Genomic DNA, 18,262 nt, shown 5'->3' with positions numbered 1-18,262 from the left:
TACCCATCAATGAGTTATTTTCCATAGTCTGAAAACAGTTCTCAGGGAGAAGGGTTTAAGCAATGTATTTGTTAAACCCAACTAAACTTAATTTTTAATTAATATTTTAATAGCTTATTATGGAGAGTTTCTGTTTGAACTTGTGCAGTGCAATTAATTTAAAAACATGCAGACATGCAGTCACATTTTAGTACAACACAGGCAGTCTTGATTAGTCATTGATTATGTTAGCTGTTTCCAAGCAGAATCAGGGCCAGTCCTGAGGTATTTCCATGGGTTCAAATGGGTAAAAGGGTTCCAAGAGAAAGTTTACTCCATGTACTTTCAAGTCAGAGAGGCAAAATACTTTGTATGACAATAAATACTTTGGAAACTATAAATGGTAATGCTGATAATAGTGATGATAAATAATTCAGTTGATTCTGTGCATGAAATCATTTCTGAGCAAGGTTTGTGATAACATTTTTTTAAGAGTATGTGTGTTTATATCTATAGGAATCAGAGAGAGGGAGAGAGAGAACACACCAAGGATGCAGAATGTTGTTTTTGAGCTAACCCTCACTGCAATGAGTTTGCAAAGTGTTTGGATATAGCAATATCCTCATTTTACTCTTTAAAAATATAGAAAGATTATGATCTAGTTAAAAGGCATTATAGTATTACTTCACTATGGCTTGCAGGAAGGGGATGATAAACAAGCTTCAGTGTATATTTGTTAGGATTGTGGTTTTTGAAAGGTTTTGACTTTTCAAAAATTACAACTTTATGTTTTCCAAACAGTGATATGCCTACTGTTAATTTTTATTTCTGAGATTACAGAAAGATGCAATCTCTAATTTTAAACATTGGTTTTACTTATGTAGAATTTGGGTATTGAATTTTTTAAAATTAATTATCCAAGAATGTTTTTGTTCTGAACAAAAACAAATTATTCTAAATATTCAAGTTAGATTTCTTGGACCTACTGTTAAAGTAGATTTTAATAATAACAACAATAATAAAATAGCCTATTGTGGTTGCTTGCTCATTTTGACCAACCTGAGTTAACTGATGTTATGGCAGGCCAACCGACTTACACAAGTTGCTTCTTTGCATTTCATACTACAGCCTTCAATAATCTCCCTTGATAACCCTTCTCCCTTCACATGTCATTTTTCAGCATGTTTGAGATATTTCAGGTTGGGCTAGAATTGTGCATACTTTGAAAATCTGAGCATAGTAATACCTTTAGGCATCACATTTGCTACTTACAAATTTAGAGAAGTAAGTATCAAAGGATTGAAGCCTTAGAGAACAATGCTATGGTGCTACCTGAACATCCCAGGAATCATAGGATGACTTGGAAAACCCCTTCTGGGGTGAGAGAGAACACTCAAGCCTTGGAAAGGTAGCTGATGGTTTCTCTCCTTCCAGAACTAGCTGTATCTCTGGGGATGGACATTGACATCAAAGAGGAAGAAAAGGGAGCGCTTCAGCAGGCAGGGAAGGGAGAGACTGGAGAGGCAAGGATGTGCTTTATTCCAAGCCTCCTTCAACTTCTCTCTCCCTCCAAAGCATCCATTCTGGGTCGGCAGATATACCCATCGAGTTACAGTTCAGAAGAATGGGGGATAGGGAGGAAAGCCCACATCAATCCAGCAAAGCACAGGGATTTAAGAAGCTTCTAAGCAGCAAGGGAGATGTCTGCAGGATTGCAACTTTCATGATTGTGCCAGCCAAAAAGAACAAATAGTCTTTCTGATCATCCTGGGAATTACCAGCTTGCCCACAGCAACATAAGAACAATAAAATACAGTCTATAAAAGATAAAGATATAATTATATACAGGTGTAGTATGTTTTACATACATTATTTTGTTCAGGAGTGCTAGTAACAGTAAGACCAGTGGAGGAAATAGTCAGGATGGAATATAATGGCTGGAAAAAAAGAGATGATACATATAGAGTAGAAACTCTTAGCACAGGATGTTGGTGAACCACTGAGGATGAAAATTGGAGGATAGCAAATAGAATGGAATGGAATGGCAGGTACCATGGATAGAGGTATACTGAACTGCAGCATTATTGTTGCAGGGCCCCACATTTATCTTAACAGTAAAGATGAACAAGGAGTGTAAAAGTCTGAAAGTGCATGTTAAAGTAAGAGAGCAAGCTTAACAGACCCAGTTTTTCACTGTTCCTTCCCCACAAATAATCTTAATTCTGATGTTTCTTTCAGTCTCTGACTACCTAGCATCATTTGCTTCTGTGAACTTATTTCTTTCTCTGTTTCAGTTTCATAATGTATGTGGGTAGTTATTTACATACGTGTTCTCTCTCTCTTTCTCCTTTCTCTAAAAATTGGAACGTGACAAGCCTAACAGTACCCAAAGTATTATGCTAAAATGAATACTGTTTCCCATGTCCATAAAATATTCATTGATCATTATCCTTTAAATTGATAATTTAAATGACTCTTTAGAGTGTAGCACTTGCTAGCCATCATATGAAGGTCTTACTGTTCAAAGTATTGTTTTGGATTTTAAACATCTCTCTATACATAATTGTTTGCTATTATGGCATCTATTGCAGCCTTATTTAAAATGAGGAATAGGTTTGCCCTTATTCCTTTAAGTTAGACCTTCTGTACTACACATTGACTTTTTTTCACTACTTTCCTTAACTATTGCAAATAGGAGCATTGTATTATCCTTTAACATTTTTGGTTAGCTTATAGGAACAATAATAGCAACCACCAAATTTATTAGAATGAAAACAAGCACAAGAAAAATTATGTGGCTCAGTTCACATCTGTACAGGGTTGTTGAAGAAGGTAGCACTTTCTTCCTGAAGGCGAAAATGCTAAAAATCTTTTATCTCCATCAGATGCCTATATTTAGGGACTGACTACTGCCAAGTGCACATAGCCTCAGGTCCTAATGGTAAACTTGTGTCTGTCCGTCCGTCCTTCCTTTCTACCCTCCACAGTTAGGTTCATAATTATTCATTTTTTCCTAGACTAACTATGAATCAGTGTCTTGGCTCCATCATATGAAGTCACTGGAAACTCACAGGAGGTGGCCTGGCACCTGTGTTCTTCAATGTGGAAATGGGGTTGGCCCCATCATTCCCTATTACTAGAAACAGAGTATGAAAGATAGGGCCAAATTTATGCAAGAGGAAGTTAAGAATGTGACTGGACTGTGAACATGCGACACAGTACCTGAAGAGCAAATGATCAATTTGTGAGAGAATGTCCCTTCTCCTAGAAGGGAATGCCAAGATGCCTAGAAGCCCTGACACTCCTGTGCTTGTCAGGCTCTTCTTCCTCAAGGTTAGCATGCCCAAATCCACTTTGGGAATTACCCTGTAGTAGCAGATGCTTCTTTTTAGACCTGCTTCAGAGTTTATTCAGACTCCCCAAACATTTAGACTCCCCAACAGAGTTTATTCAGATGGATCCCCCAAACATCTCCTCCTCCTGCTCCCAAGTCCCAATAATTTACTCCTGAGCAATTTTCTTAGTTTCCTTTGGGCTATTCTGAAGCACCTGGCAACTGTTCTGGCTTTTGAACCAACTCTAGTAGAAGTTACTCAGCCTAGTGCGATCTGCTTTCCTGTGAGATCCGGTCTGGTCTGAGAAAGAATGGTCATTCTCCTATAAGCTGGTTCAGGAATAGGAAATGTTTTGTACGTGCATCTCATGAGGGACTTTAAATGTGGAGCCTGAGAAGTACAACCACCTTCTTGCTGTATGAAACAATGTTCAGTGTGGTATGGAATGTTTTATGACAGCCATTAAGTATAGTGTGAAAAATCATTTTCACAAAACACTGTAGCTCTTGCAAGTGCTCAGGTCCTGTACAAAATAGAAAGATGTTGACACAGAGCTGCTTTGTTTTACAGATATAAACATAATGATGGGACATTAAGGGAAGTACATGAGAAATAAGAAGTACTGTAACTTTGAAGAACAGTAGGTCACATCAGTTGTGTCATTTTCCTCACACACACCTCCTCCTATTTGCAGAAACCCTGATTTTATTCTTCTACAAGCATCCAATCCAATTGATTCTGCTTGCACACTACCTTCACAGCTCATTATTCTGGCCTGAAGAAGGTCTGCGCCCTGGAGGAGTCCCCACTGTTACCACCAGTCTCACATAAGTGTTAGCAACGGCTGCTCGTCCCAGTGCCCCAAAGTTGCTTTGTGCAACATACACAACATGCACCGTGTGAAGCTAGGCATTTGGTGAGGAGGGGGAGCAGCAGTTGTTCTTCCAAGTCTCTTTTCTGTGATGAAAGAGGTGTTGATGTCAGTGGGAGAGTGACATTTGTCCCACAAAGCACCTAGTGGGGGCAGCTTGGGTTAGGGTTCTAATTATGATACTGACCCCCCCCCCCCGGCCGGCATCAGATGCTGCTTGTGCAAATTGTTCCTCTAGCACAGCACCACTACTTGTACTTTTCCCGATGGCACAGAATACATTCCGTCTTCATTCAGAAACAGTTTTGATCTTCAAACTCTTGTTAAGGTTGTGATTCATGTAATACAAAGCAGGTATGGGAAGCCTGGTGGCACTCTTCCCTTTGTAATATACCATACTAATGGCAAGTGAAGTTCAGAAACATCTGGAGGACCACATGTTCTTCACAGTTTCTCTTGAGATTCTTCTTTACCATGTTTGGACCATTGTGTAGCATCTTGGTTGCCAGTAAGACAGGAAACCTTTATCCTTGCTCAGTACAGAATTAAATAAAGACATTAATTTTCTGTTTTCTCATTTTATATTATAAAGTTATCAAAATAAACATCCAAGGAACCAGCTTTGTAAACTAGAGTACTTTCTTCCACATTTGGCCACTCATGTTGTTGTTTTCATGTTCAAATGAGTTATTTGTATATATGAACTATCGTTATAGGGGCCTACACCTAGGATTTGGCCTCCTGCCTTTTTGAAAAATAGGCCAAAAGAATACATTTCTGGAAATATATATATATATAAATGCCTAAGCACTGCACAGTTAAACAAAATCTCACCATAGCATGTCATTTATTTAAATTTTCTTTTTAAAATTAAGTTTAGCTTTCCTTATCATTAAAAAGTTATATGAAATCCACTATTGTACCTTTGAAAAAGTACAGAAGGTTCATCCCATACTTTTGGGACTGTAAGTGTGCTTAAAATATTTTAAAATATTATTTGAGAAATATATAATTATAATTTTAAAAAACCCCAGTCCTGTAATGAGTTTAATGTTTAAATCCTATTTAAATATAGGATGTAAAATCCTGTCCCATAATGTGTAAATACATATTGCATAGTAATGCATAGTATATACATTAGGGATATCTAAACATGAGTATCTCCCGTCCAGACTACAATTTAAGACAGACATGTAAAGAAACTCTTAGCTTTATATTTGATGGTTCCATTCTAAACTATGAGTCGGACCATGGTTTACTTAGTCATACTTGGTCTAGACCTATTGCAAGCAAAGGAGTGTAGATTTAATAAATATTAACTTAAGTCTCGTTGATGCCAGTGTGTCTACTCGAAGTATGAATTAAGCCTGGATCCAACATCAGCAAAATAAATGGAATTTCCCTATTGACTTTAGTGGTATGTGAAACCTATGGCTGGAGTCCGGAGTACACCTATTGAAAGTAAGGCCCGCTGCATATACTGGGATTTGCTTCTGATTCATAGCATCGCGCTTTAAGCGTTTAACTGCTACCATTATTGTTCCTGTGCTATCACATCGTGCAGAATTAATATCCAGACCCCCCTGGTGGATCTGCAATGCATCAGGGAAGGGGGCTATTGATCACCCAGACCTTGTCTCAGTCTCTAATCTGTGGTATTGCATGTCCTGGGCAGGCAAGCGTGGGCGTCGCAGCAGTGCAGGATCGCTAGACAGCAATATGGAAGTAAGTAGGAAGTTACTGATGTCTAGCTGGATGTGATGTGCATTTCAAACCTTTCTTTTATATACATTTTTGCTCTTTTTCTTCTAACATACAACCTGCCTGCTCAAATTAAATGCATGCCAAGGCTACTCACTTTGTATTTTTAGCATTTTTTTTTTGAACAGCAAGAACCACAACACTATCTCTGGCTTGTTTTAGATCAAGCACCATTTTTTTTTTTAATTTCAGCTAACCTTGTCCCCTTCTGTTCCTGCAAGCATGGTTAAATGAATACAATGTGCTCTTTTGCCACCATTTCAGTCTGGTCCTTGCTTAAAGGCCCAAGGGTTCTTTGTTACACAGTACGCTGTCGTGCTGTTTGATATTTAACCTAACTATTGACTTCATGCTCAGCCATTCACATTGCTTATTTTCTAGTTAAATTGTGAAATGTATGCAGTCATGACACCATGGAATTGCGTAGATAGGGCATGGGAAGTGAAAACAAATAAGACGGATGAATTCAATGTGGATTTCATGAGATTTCATTCATCTTCAAACCATTTATATACTGTTCATGTCTTTGAATTCAGCCTGCAGAGTTGTCCGTGTGTGTGTGTGTGATTGGTATGTGAGTTCAAATTAAACAGACTACAGTCTACATGTAGGACACGATGATGCCTCACCATTGCTGTCTTCCCTTAGTTGTCTGTCAAGAAAGTAAAAGTGTCCATAGATTAAATAGATAGGTAAAAGCTAAACAGTAAGAATTACTGGGCCATAGGTCAGGTGATGCATATAATGCACAACACCTACTGAAAGAGGATACAATCTATTACGGACAGAACACTTCTTTTCTACAATTCAAAATAGAAACAGGCTATTTTAGGTTTAATGTTAGAGAAAAAATTATGCATGAAACCTGATTAGTCATAGTGTGCTAATTACTTCAGTTTAATTAAATGTAAATGTGTGTGTATATATATATATATTTGTCCTTAAGGGGGGGAAATAAACCACATAACTATAATCTTTTAATAAGACAAATAGTATAACACAGAATTAAAAGTTTGATATCACTGTTTAGTGATTACTTTTTATTGCTTAATAATTTTTTTAAAAAATTTATAAATGGGTCATATTTAACTGCACCACTTGAAGAAACAAATTGGCAGAAGTTTTCCTGTAGTTCCTACAGTAGTTTATCCATATGAGCTTTTAAGGAAGACATGGTGGTCACTGTGAATTTTTTTCTTTTACACATATTTTAAGATTTTTTTAATTTTTATTTTCTATTAATTTCTTTTTAGGGGTCCATCATTAGCAGTCCTCATATGCGCCGAAGAGCTACATCAACCCGAGAGTGTCCATCTCGCCCTCACCAGACTATGCCTAATTCTTCCTCACTACTAGGGTCCTTATTTGGTAGTAAAAGGGGAAAGCCTTCCCAAGGCCACCTGGCATCTGGCCCATCACAGCAGCCTCAGCACCCCCCCATAATTTCGCATCAGCAGCACTCTCAGCATCCTCCCGTCATGCACCACACGGGGCCGGCTGAGGGGCAGACCCAGGCACAAGTGCATACCCACCATTCCCAGTACTGCCACATGCAGAATCCACCTCCTTACCATCACCACCACCACTATCACCCACCCCAACACATCCAGCATCCGCATCAGTACCACCACGTGCCACATTCCCAGCATGTAGCTCATTCCCAGCACTCTTACCTGCCACATTCCCATTCACAGCATTCCCATGCTCCCCACCCTCCGTTGCCCCCCCCTCATCCGGCGCATGCTCCTCATGCTCCACATCACCATGGACAGCCGGTGCCCCCACCCACTTCAGCCAGCACTAAGTCCAAACATAGTGGCATCAGCACAATAGTCTAGAATGAGAACACCCTGCCAGTAATTGTAGCTGCAGGCATAGATGTAAGGCACTTACAGGAAACAGAGGCAGCCTATAAAACTGGATTTTTTTCTTAAATCCAAGCCAGAAACAATTTAATTGGCTCCTTTGCCTTAAGGATTCATTAGAACAATTCATATTAGCCTGATCGATGCTGGTCTTACAGTTGAACTCAGTGGTGACCTTCTCCCTCCTTTTTCTCCAGTAGCCTTGAAAATATGCTGCTTGCTGAAAATGTTAAGCTACCTTTTTTCATCCCCATGACAATTTTTAATGCATAATGAAAACATAACCTACTCAAAATAAATGGAAAAATATGAAATAGAACCAAGTTTCGCATTCTTGCTCCTTAATTGTCAATGGGCAAAAAAAGTAGACCTCATATGGTTGATGAAAGTACGTAAGTAAACTTTATATAATATAAATATATAAATATATACATATATATATATATACTGTATAGTTAACATTTATGCTTAGAACAAAACTTTTGCAGTCCACAAAGCTAGCAATATATCCTTTACCAGGAACTCCACTTACTGATAGAAGGGCAGTACAATAGATGAACAGTGTATGAAAGTGTAGACCAAAAACTAGAACAAATTCCAGGCATGTCAGTGTTCTCCTTAAAGTTCTCTGAACTTGGGGAGGAAAAATCTCTAAGCAATCATTGCAAAATGTGCCAAGTAACATAGCATTTAGCTGTTGTAGTCAAATATTGCTTTGTACAAATCCTTATTTTATTAACATGATACTATACTTAATCAGTATTATAACTGCTCTGCTATTTCAGGTAAGCAAACTAGTTAAGATGCAGTAACTATACAGTAGCAACATGAGACAACCTTTATTATAGGTTATCTCTGCATTTTGGTTACTTCAATTCTTAGACACTTTAAAAGGCTGTGATAACTGTGAAATTAAACAATCCACATTTCTTTTATATCCATATGTTCTAATAAACACACACGAACATTTAAATGGAAGGTACTTGCATACACTACATAAACATTCATCTCAGACCTTAAAATAAGAAACATTCATCCTTTCAGCCACATTGCCTCTTTACCATAAGTTTGTCAGTTTATCTCAATTAAAATAGACTGCAGTTCAGACTTTTTTCCCCTGTGAAAGCAATCTGAAACCTGAAGGCTTATTTTAGTATCGAGCATAGATTTTTTATAACTGTAATTCCATGTAGCCATGTGCTGGCAGCAGGATTTTCTTGCCATTTTTCTCATCACATTTGTTAGTTTACCCAGCACTCAGCGGGCTGAGTCTATGCTAAACTGTCATAGTCCAGTTAGTCGCAAGACATCTCGTAAAATCCAACCGTGCTGTTGTTGCTTATGTGTTGTAATGAGTCATTTGCAAATCCATATGAGATTTTGTATCCCTAAATCTTATCTTTTTTTAAAAAAAGAAGAAAAATCATACATGGAGCATACTTTGTAGTTTCAGCATTTTGAACCACCTCAATCACAAGGACTGTACATCTAACTGGCAGAAATGAATCAAAAGGAACCACAGAACTGCACCAACAGAATTGTGAATGTGATCTAAAAGAAGAGAAAGAAAAAGTTCCAGTGAGAGATGGGTAAAAATAGAAAAAAATGATTGTTGCTTCTGAATGTACAAGAGATAAAAGAAGTTGTTTTTTCCTAATGTCTCCAATCCAGGTTCTTTTTTTTTCTCCCTCTCCTTCATGCTAGGTATCATACTATGATTACCAGCAAAACTAAAAACTGACTACTTTTATTAACTTTCACTAAACAAACACCACCACCTAGAATTTAGTCAGTTGTTTAAAGTTGTCTATTATTTCTTATGGGTGCAATACCAATACCTTTCTTCTGTTTTGTTTTTTCTTATAAATACCTTCATATGAAATGAAAGTAATAAAGTACATTTGATGGTCATCCAGGCTGTCTGAAATAGTGCAGATTACCTAAGAGGGCTCATCTCAGCCTCCTGAGGCGCTGTTCCTTGCAGTTGAATATTTTTGTTCTTATAAGGAATAATAGAACTGTCTGCATGTCATCTAATGTTAATAGTGTTGAGACTACACTTTACATAGTGTATATTTGAAAAAAAATATATCAGTGTTACTGTTGATATTAGTTGAAGTAAAGTGATAACATATTTAAATATGTAGGCTTTTCTTCAGACCTTTGTACCAATAGTAGAGTCTAATTTATAAGTTGTTCCAGAAAAGATAAGATAGAGATGGTGGGCATTTTTTCCTTTATTTTGCACATTGTGTGTTCTGTATAAACCAAGCTCAGAAAATATGCTTTGGACAGTCACATTGTTTCAGTATCTGCCATTTCTAAAAATATTTTAAATCTGTTTTGCCCATGAATTTTTACTGGCTATTTGGATATCTTAGGGAACTCGTGAAAGGATTTAAACTTTTAGGTTTATAAACATTTAGCAAGGCATGCTGAATCTTATCAGATGCATATGAAACATATAAGTACAGTGAATGCATTGGGATCATATGTATGTTTCAATAAATACTGGAAAAACTCATTCTTCCTCTAAGTACGTTCCATAAATATGTACTGTTACATGCATTAGATTTCTAGACTTCACTGCTCTTTAGTGGAGCTCTCTGTGGTGCCAGAATACCTTTTAAACCAAAGAACTCAGTCTGTTTCTCCTAGACTGGAAAAAGTACAGTAAACATTTTTAGCTTCTATGTGCTGTTAGAGGGGAAAAAAGGCATACCTTAAAGGAAAGGGTTATTGGAAAACTTTTATTAGATTATCCTTTTTGATTAAAAAGCAAAACAACACACTATGGAACCATATGTCTTCCTTCCCACAAGGAAGAATATGGCTAGGCAAAAGCAACAATCTACAGAACTTATAGGAAAGAGTAAAACCTTGTGAAAATATCTTTTCTGGGACAACAGTTAAATATGTATTTGTTTTAATCCTTTTAAGTTAAGAATGAATTGTACAACAATGTAAAAACACACACAAAGTAATCCTAATATAATGTACATGTCTTGTATTGCTAAAAAGAAGTCTTCAGGCATAACATTGTAGAATGATTTTCCCATCCAGCACTGCATGCAGCAGAAGCCTCTTGTTTCTTGATTTTAAAATGAGCTGAAAGACAGTCAGCAGCTATTTAAACAATGACTCTCTACATGTTGACTTGCTGTTCCATATAAAGCTGTGCGTTTTTGCAATTAAGCATGTATTTTGCCATTTCCGTTGTAAAATACCATCACATCTTGCCTGCAAAAAGAGTAACTGTGTATATAGTTAAAAGGCAAAAGAATGACCAATAATAAAATAAAGTTCTGAGGGAGGGAAAGGGTAGTGGAAACCGGACCAAGTAGCGGAATAGCTAATTCTCTAAATTGTATATAGTGTGTAAATTAGTATTAATATAAGTCTGCAGTCACTTTCAGGTTGCATACAGTACCTGTCTCCTGCTAGGAACTTTAATCCCAGCTCTGAGTTGTATTAAACTATTAGAATTAGGTCTTGAATGCATTCTGTTAAAAGACTTAAAGAAACATCATGCCCTTGAGAAGCTTCTGTTATGGGAGGCTCAAGACCCATTTTGTAACTGTTCAGAAGGAAGGAGTGCTTTCATTTTAATATGCATTGTTTGTAAGTAGTATCAGACCTTATCGTTGTAAAACTATAACTGTGATTATGTGGGATATCAAATAAATCACTTTGAACTCACTCAGTTTCTCATCCTTTGTAAAACTGCAAACACTAATATTTTTCATATTAAATGAATAAAATTACTATGCCACTTTAGTTCTTGGAAATCTCATTTTGTGTTGTTTTAAGAAGAAACATAAGAAGAGACAGCAGCAAATAGTACTGCATTGGTCTGTACAGGTCAAGTCTCAGATTTGGTATGGACATGGGTATGTCTAGGCTGGAAAACCCAGCCAAGGGCTTAGAATGCATGGGACCTATTTTTGGTAGAAATGATGAGCACAGAGAAATGTTTATATATTTCCCAATTACCAAGTACCCCACTCAGTCAAATCGCTAGTATCACCTTTGGTTCATATCAGATAGTGGAAGACTGAGATCCATATCTGTTTTCATTGACACCCTCGTATATGGACTTGGTATCAAAACAGCCTTTATTTCTTTATGAAATACATGATGCGATCTGACTGGTTTACAGCCTATGGACTGAACAAGCTGCTGAGATGGACACAGACCACTGCAGTTGTGTTTTTAAGATACAAGAGGACAATAGCATATGGTTTCCAGAAGAAGATAACAGCACTCTTTGCTTTCTTAAAATGAAATAAAGGGCTATTGAAGTCTTAAATACCTCCCTGGGAATAGTATACTGTTGAGAGCATCTAGAATATGTCACAGATACAATTTGCTGGACTTTTCTAATGTCCAGAGCAAGAAAGAAGTCTATCAAAAGAATGTGCATTGGAAGAGAACCAAAACTACCTGTCATAGTTTTATGCAACCCATAGTTTATAAGCTTAAAAATATGGTCCAACTAATTGGCTTAGATAACAAAACACATCCAATGCAAGCATCAAACAGGGTGAAACAAAGCTAATCCTATGAACAGCAATGGGGAATAATTGATACCAGAATTTTTATTGCCTGACAGGAATACAAAAAGAGAGGGTGATCAAGAATTTTCTCCTGGAAGCCAATATATTGCAAGTGTCAGGAGACACAACAGGAAGGGATGAAATTACCTTGGGTATTTGGGGAGCAATATACAAGCTTTTGGCATTGAGTCTACTTTAAGTCTTATACAGATCACAAATGTGTCTTAGGAAGTGGTGGATGAATCCAAACAAAAACAAGTTAATGCAGTATTTTTATTGTTGGCTGTGCACAGTGGCAAGTTCAGAACAGAAAATGATCTAGTTCTGTAGCTAAAATTGAGCTAGCTAGATAAGCTATAAGAAGTTATGTGCTTGTATTTAAAAAATAAATTCAGTCACAATATCCCTTTACATTTACTATGAGATACTATATTGTAGCATTTGGTTTACAGTTTAATTGAAATGCATTAACATCTGTATCTGCCTATAATAAGATAAGTCTAAAATAAACTGTGCAGCAGACTATTGTGTTGTTAGACAAGAAACAGAGAAAAGAATTATGACCCACGTCTGCTATTTTGACAGGAAATGAATAGTACCTCCAAGAGAAATTGTAGTTAATTTTGAATGCCTTAAATAAATCTAGTCATCAAACCTCCTTTTTTGTTGTTGATGCCAAACACTCAATAAGCTTGCCATATTTTTGGAGCACCATTTGAACTGCTGTGGGTTTGTTAGCAGAAAAACCATTGCTTTCCTACTCTGTGAGGCATGGCAGAAGATGCTGGACTGGTATTGGAAGGATCCCCAATATAAGTGCTGCACCATGTAAGTGCTGCAAGAGAACTAAGAAACCTGTCACTAGGTCAAGAGAAAGCTTTTAAGGCAGAAAGAATGTACAAATTACAGAAGCTGGAATAATGGTTCCTGAGTGGGACTGATAGCTTTGCTGAATGTTTTTCTTCTGGTCTATGTTGTGACTCCATTTTCAAAGGAGCCTCTGAGTGATTCTCACATCCCATGGCAAAGGGGGTTCTTAGAAGAAGAGCAGAAAATAAGTGCTCCAGCCTTACAGAAACTGATAAATATGTTGTGTTCACAGAACCAGGATAACTGCATCTCTGCAATGGTTCAACTATTTGGCTTATATTAACAAGTCCTTGTTGCTTACATGAAAAGGGCTCAGCACTGTGCACATTTGCAGTGCACTATTTATACCTGTGGGAAAAAATCAATCCTTGAAGTGTTGAACATTCTGTTAAATAATATAGGCTGATTTGGCTGTTTATCTGGAAAATATTAGTCTGCTTATAATTACATCAGCTGCAGTGACATTTCATTTCCTGAAAATAGGTCTTTTTTCCCCAAACTCTCTAACATCCACTGGAGACTAACAATTTCAGCCTGAACTCCAATCCAGTCTTTTTCAAAAATAGGGGAGGTTTTGTAAACATTTACTTTACTTTTTCTCCTCCTCTGTCAATGCAGGTTTTTTTTAAAGGGGAGAACTATGGATATACACACCTTTTCTTTCCAGAGATTTGAGCTAATCTTGTAATTCAAGAAAGAACTGTTAATCTTGAAAACTGTTTTAAAACATGGATTACAGTTCATACCTGCCATGCAAAATTGCCAATGTTCGTCAATATTCACTATGGACCATGTTCTAGTCATCACTCAGCCGTGGAGCTCACTGGGTAACTTTGAGTCAGTCACAGCCTTTCAGCCTAACCTGCTTCACAGGGTGATTGTTGTGAGGATCAAATTGAGAGGAGGAAAATTATGTAAGCTGCCTTGAATTCCTTAAGGAAAAAAGTGAGATATAAGTATATCAAAAAATATGTATATTTAAAATACACTGGCAAAACTAGGATTTGATAGATGAATGCATATGCACACCTATGCATGTATTCTATGACTAGCTTTAGGCACTGCATGCAGACAAATTTAAGTGTAGACTAAGAGTGAACAACCTGTGCCCCTCCAAATGCTGCTCTGTGACTCTCACATGCCTTCTCCACTGGTTACGCTGGCTGGGGCTGAAGGAGTTGTCCAATAACATCTGGAGGAACCTGATTGCTATCTAGAAGGCATGATACATAAGGCAGAAGGAACAGGCAAGGTGAACAGGAGGAGCCATTCCTACAGTTCCATAGGAATTCCTACGTGGCACTGCCATGGAGCCAGCCATGGAAAGGCCAACCCTGCCTCCATCATTCCTGGCAGTACATCTTTGCCCCCTTTTAGCAGACTTGTGGGGAGATGAAATTACGTGTATTGGACAATCTCAGGTCCCATATAGTCAGAAATGACATAAATATATGATAATTAAAAGTACACTTTGACATCACATTTCCCTGTATTTCTTTAGTTCCTTAATAATCTTACAAGATCATCTCTGGTAAACTACCTTTGGAACATTTAAATCAAAAAGTGGCACATAAATCTTTATATTGTATTTAGTGTAAGGAAGATTCATTGAAGACTCAGGCAAAGATAAGCCATACTATTCCTAATCACAATGCATGAGTGTGAAAGCTGGACAGTGTAGACAGCTGACAGGAAGAAAATTGATGTCTTCAAAAGATGGTGCTGGGGAAGAGCTTTGCAAATACTTGGACTGACAGAAAGACAAGTGTCAGAACAAATCAAATCTAGAAGCAAAAATGACAAATTGTGAGAAAGTGAGACTCACTGGTGAAGACAAACATGTCATGGGAAGTAGAAGGCAGAAGACAAAATGAAAAGGCTAAACAGAAGATGGAATAACTCCATAAAGAAGGCCACAGCCTTGAATTTGCAAGAACTGAGCAGGTATGTCACGGATAAGATATTTTGGAGGGTGTACATTCATAAGGTTGCCTTAAGTCAGAGACAAATTGACAGCATGTGACAATGACTTTTTTTTTAAAGATCCCAGTTACTGACTAGAAGTTGCACTGTTCTCAAAGTTCTCTTTCTCACTGTTTTGCATCAACAAAGTTTCCAATAGTTTCTTTTATTGGGCAGTCACCCTGCCTCATTCATTCACAGTGCAGTCCAGCAAATGTCTTATCTTCTGTTTGGACCTGTATTTTCCCACCACTGTTTCCATCTTTTTTCCTTACTGCAAAGAATCTGCTAAACAGCTGGTGTGGTGGACAGAGCATTGCCTGCAGTGTGGGAGCACCAGTTTCTACAGCCTACTCAGCCATGAAGCCCACAGAATAACTTTGGGCCAGTCACAGACTTTCAGCCCAACTTTCCTCATAAGGTTCTTCCAGTGAGGAAAGAAAGTAGTAGAAACTATGTAAGCTGCCTTGAGTTCCTCGCAGGAGGAAAAAGGGCAGGGCATAAAGGCGATGTAATAATACTAAGAAGGTAAAGATGGAATAGCTGCACAAAGACTGCTTCCTGAAAGGGCTATTACTGTGCAGCCACTTATGGATTCAACTTGCAGCCATCTCTGCCTTTTCTCCCCGCACCCCCGAACATCGCAAAGGGTACCTAGATTTTGTCTGGTGGGAACAGAAGACAAAAGAAATCGTGGGAGAGCGGCAAACCTCCATGAAGCAAGGGGACCGCCCCGAGGCATCCCCGAGTGATATCCCTGCGTGACTGGAGGCGCTCGGAACCAGCCCTTGGGACGCACCCGAGGATTTGAAGGCACTGCTTCGTCGAGGGCATCATTTGGGAAATGGCACAGGGGAAATGAGCAAAGAAGCCGGCCTTCCCTGCACGTTCCCGTCCTGCTTTTACACAATGTCGTCACGTTGGCTGTTGTCTGCGGCCAGGCACGGGGTGGGGCACTTTCTTAACACTTATGCGTTAAAAGCCGCTCTCCAACTCGCTGCTGCTCTTTTCAGTGCTGGGCAGTTTAGCCCACCGCTTGTTCCGCTCCCCTGTGACTCCTGAAGGGTACAAGCCTATGCATCTTTAGACGAAAGAAGGTCCAACATGCCCCAGCAAGCCAGTAAGCAAGCGTGCCCCGAAGAGTTGCAGACTTTTTTCTTCTGCAGCAGCCCAGGATGGCGCCCTAACCCGCTCTTCAGTTCGGCAAATGCTACCGGCACAAGCCCTTTTGTAGGAAGCACGGTACCGGCGTCGGCGAACTCCTGGTTCTGTTCTTCCAATGGCTTTGTACCTTTGGTAGTTTTTTTTTGCTAATTACTCCCCTCCCCCTTTTTCTGACTGAGGTGAGAACTGCTCATTGAACAGAGTGGACAAATCTAAGATTTTAGCATATCTGACCGAAACCAATAGGTGGGAACACTGCTTTTAATGCAGGTCTTCTTTTTTTGGAAAGTATGAGTTATTGATTAATTTTTAACACGCCTCTTCGAAGCTAATATTGTTCGTCCATTATCCCGAGTTTGCAGTTAGACGGCTAACAGTGACTGACAGTTCTGCAATGTGGTCAGCTAGCGTTGGGGATAAGAGGTGGAGCTGGTCGAAAACAACCCTTGGACTGCAAGCAGCAGGAGCAAAAGTAAATTATCTTCCCTCAGCCGAACTCCATTCTGAAATACAATGCAGAAACTTTGTTCTGCAGTGACTTACATATAAACATACCGCGCATTTCACTGCTTAGCTTTCATAGGAAGAGAAAAGTGTGAGTTAGAGTAGGAGTTCTCAGCTTTGGCAGAGGGAGGGGGATTTGCTAAAATCTTTACTGGTTTCTCTGTAAGGCACTTTCATTTCCACCCCCGGGACCATAGAGTACGGAGTCAACCCGGAAGCTAAGTCTAGCGTGTGAGTCTATTTTATGAGTCTATGGATGGAACATGTCGAGCTGCGCCGTTGGCGACCTGCAGTTACGTCACCGATGTGCGCCCACCGCCTCCCTAACCGGGGCAAGACAAGCGAGGGGCAGGCATGAGCGGGTTGGGGTGTCTCTTCCGCGTGCTGCGAGCCGCTCTCCCCGCTGGGGCCCGGCAGCTTCGCACCGGCCGCCCTCGGCCTGCCTTTGCCAAGGAGCTCTTCTTGGGGACGTTTCGAACGGTGAGCCTTGACAGTCTTTCCGGCAACGCCGGTGGCGACAAGTGATGGTGGAGAGCCTCGAGCGCCCTTCAGAGGAAGCAAGAAAGCGCCCCGCCCCGCCCCTAAACCCAGTTGGCGCCTGACTGGCTTTCTCGCCTTCCTTGGCTCCTAAGACTGCCGTACCCGCTGCTGCTCTTTCCCAGGTTTAGTTCAGGAAGCACAACCATTCTGTCCCTGCTTGAGAAAGACAGCGTAGACCAGCCCAGTTTCCTCCAGATACTTTGAACTTTGTCTCCCATCAGCCAGCATGACCAATTGATAGCAGTTGTAGTGCTTGAATCCCAGTCCAAATAACTGGGAGGGCACTAGGTTGGAGAAAGTTGTTATAAGCAAACTAATTTTAGTATATTATTCTTCATAAGCAGGGCTGAAAGATGGATGTTGATAATATTCACGTGTGCAGGCAGAATTAAGGAAACTATTAGAATGGAAAGTGCTTGTTGGGTTGGGACTGTACAACATACTCTGTTGCAACTCTGTTGCAGTTAATATTTTTGGCAAATGTCACACTATACAGAAAATAGTATTTTTGTCTTTGTGACCTCTAGTTTCCAGTCCACACAACCTTCCTTGATGTTGTGGAGAGGAAATATTTTGCTACTTACTACTGCAAAATCCTCATGGGACATAATACTATTTTCTGAAGAAGAAGAGTTGAACCTCAGGTTGTTCACTTCATATAGTTAATGTAGTGATTGCAGAAGCCCCAAGTAGAGTTCCTGTAGTAAAGCCAACTTTATTCCTTTTCATCATTAAGCATGAACCTGGCGGTATTGTCAGGAGTTAACATGTTAGGAAGTTGTGCTTTCCTGAGATAAGTATGTCATGAGCTTTTATTGCAGGAAACATCAGTGCATTTGCCACATGAAGTGTAGA

General features: G+C 39.1%; 2 protein-coding genes across 9 annotated transcripts in view; both read left to right on the top strand.

The window, feature by feature from the left end:
- The window catches only part of IQSEC1 (IQ motif and Sec7 domain ArfGEF 1), a 182,973-nt gene extending 171,463 nt beyond the window's left edge, over positions 1–11,510 (top strand). For 6 of the 8 annotated variants that reach the window (XM_044451105.1, XM_044451104.1, XM_044451107.1 and 3 more), the window contains 2 exons: positions 5,861–5,910; positions 7,200–11,510. In XM_044451105.1, the coding sequence (XP_044307040.1) occupies positions 5,861–5,910; positions 7,200–7,784 (635 nt within the window). In that variant the 3' untranslated portion in view covers positions 7,785–11,510. The remainder of the gene's footprint in view (positions 1–5,860; positions 5,911–7,199) is intronic. The other 2 variants (XR_006416684.1, XM_044451110.1) reach the window with 2 other exon arrangements.
- Positions 11,511–17,183: 5,673 nt separating this feature from the next.
- Positions 17,184–18,262, top strand: part of ACAD9 (acyl-CoA dehydrogenase family member 9) — a 29,204-nt gene continuing 28,125 nt past the window's right edge. The window contains exon 1 of the mRNA XM_044451217.1: positions 17,184–17,347. Coding sequence (XP_044307152.1) covers positions 17,222–17,347 — 126 coding nt within the window. The 5' untranslated portion in view covers positions 17,184–17,221. The remainder of the gene's footprint in view (positions 17,348–18,262) is intronic.

Source organism: Varanus komodoensis, unplaced genomic scaffold, assembly GCF_004798865.1.
Source record: "Varanus komodoensis strain SLA01 unplaced genomic scaffold, ASM479886v1 scaffold6_2, whole genome shotgun sequence".
NCBI classification, from domain to species: domain Eukaryota; kingdom Metazoa; phylum Chordata; class Lepidosauria; order Squamata; family Varanidae; genus Varanus; species Varanus komodoensis.
Note: the sequence above shows the minus strand (reverse complement) of the source record. Positions and strands in the feature narration are given on the sequence as shown.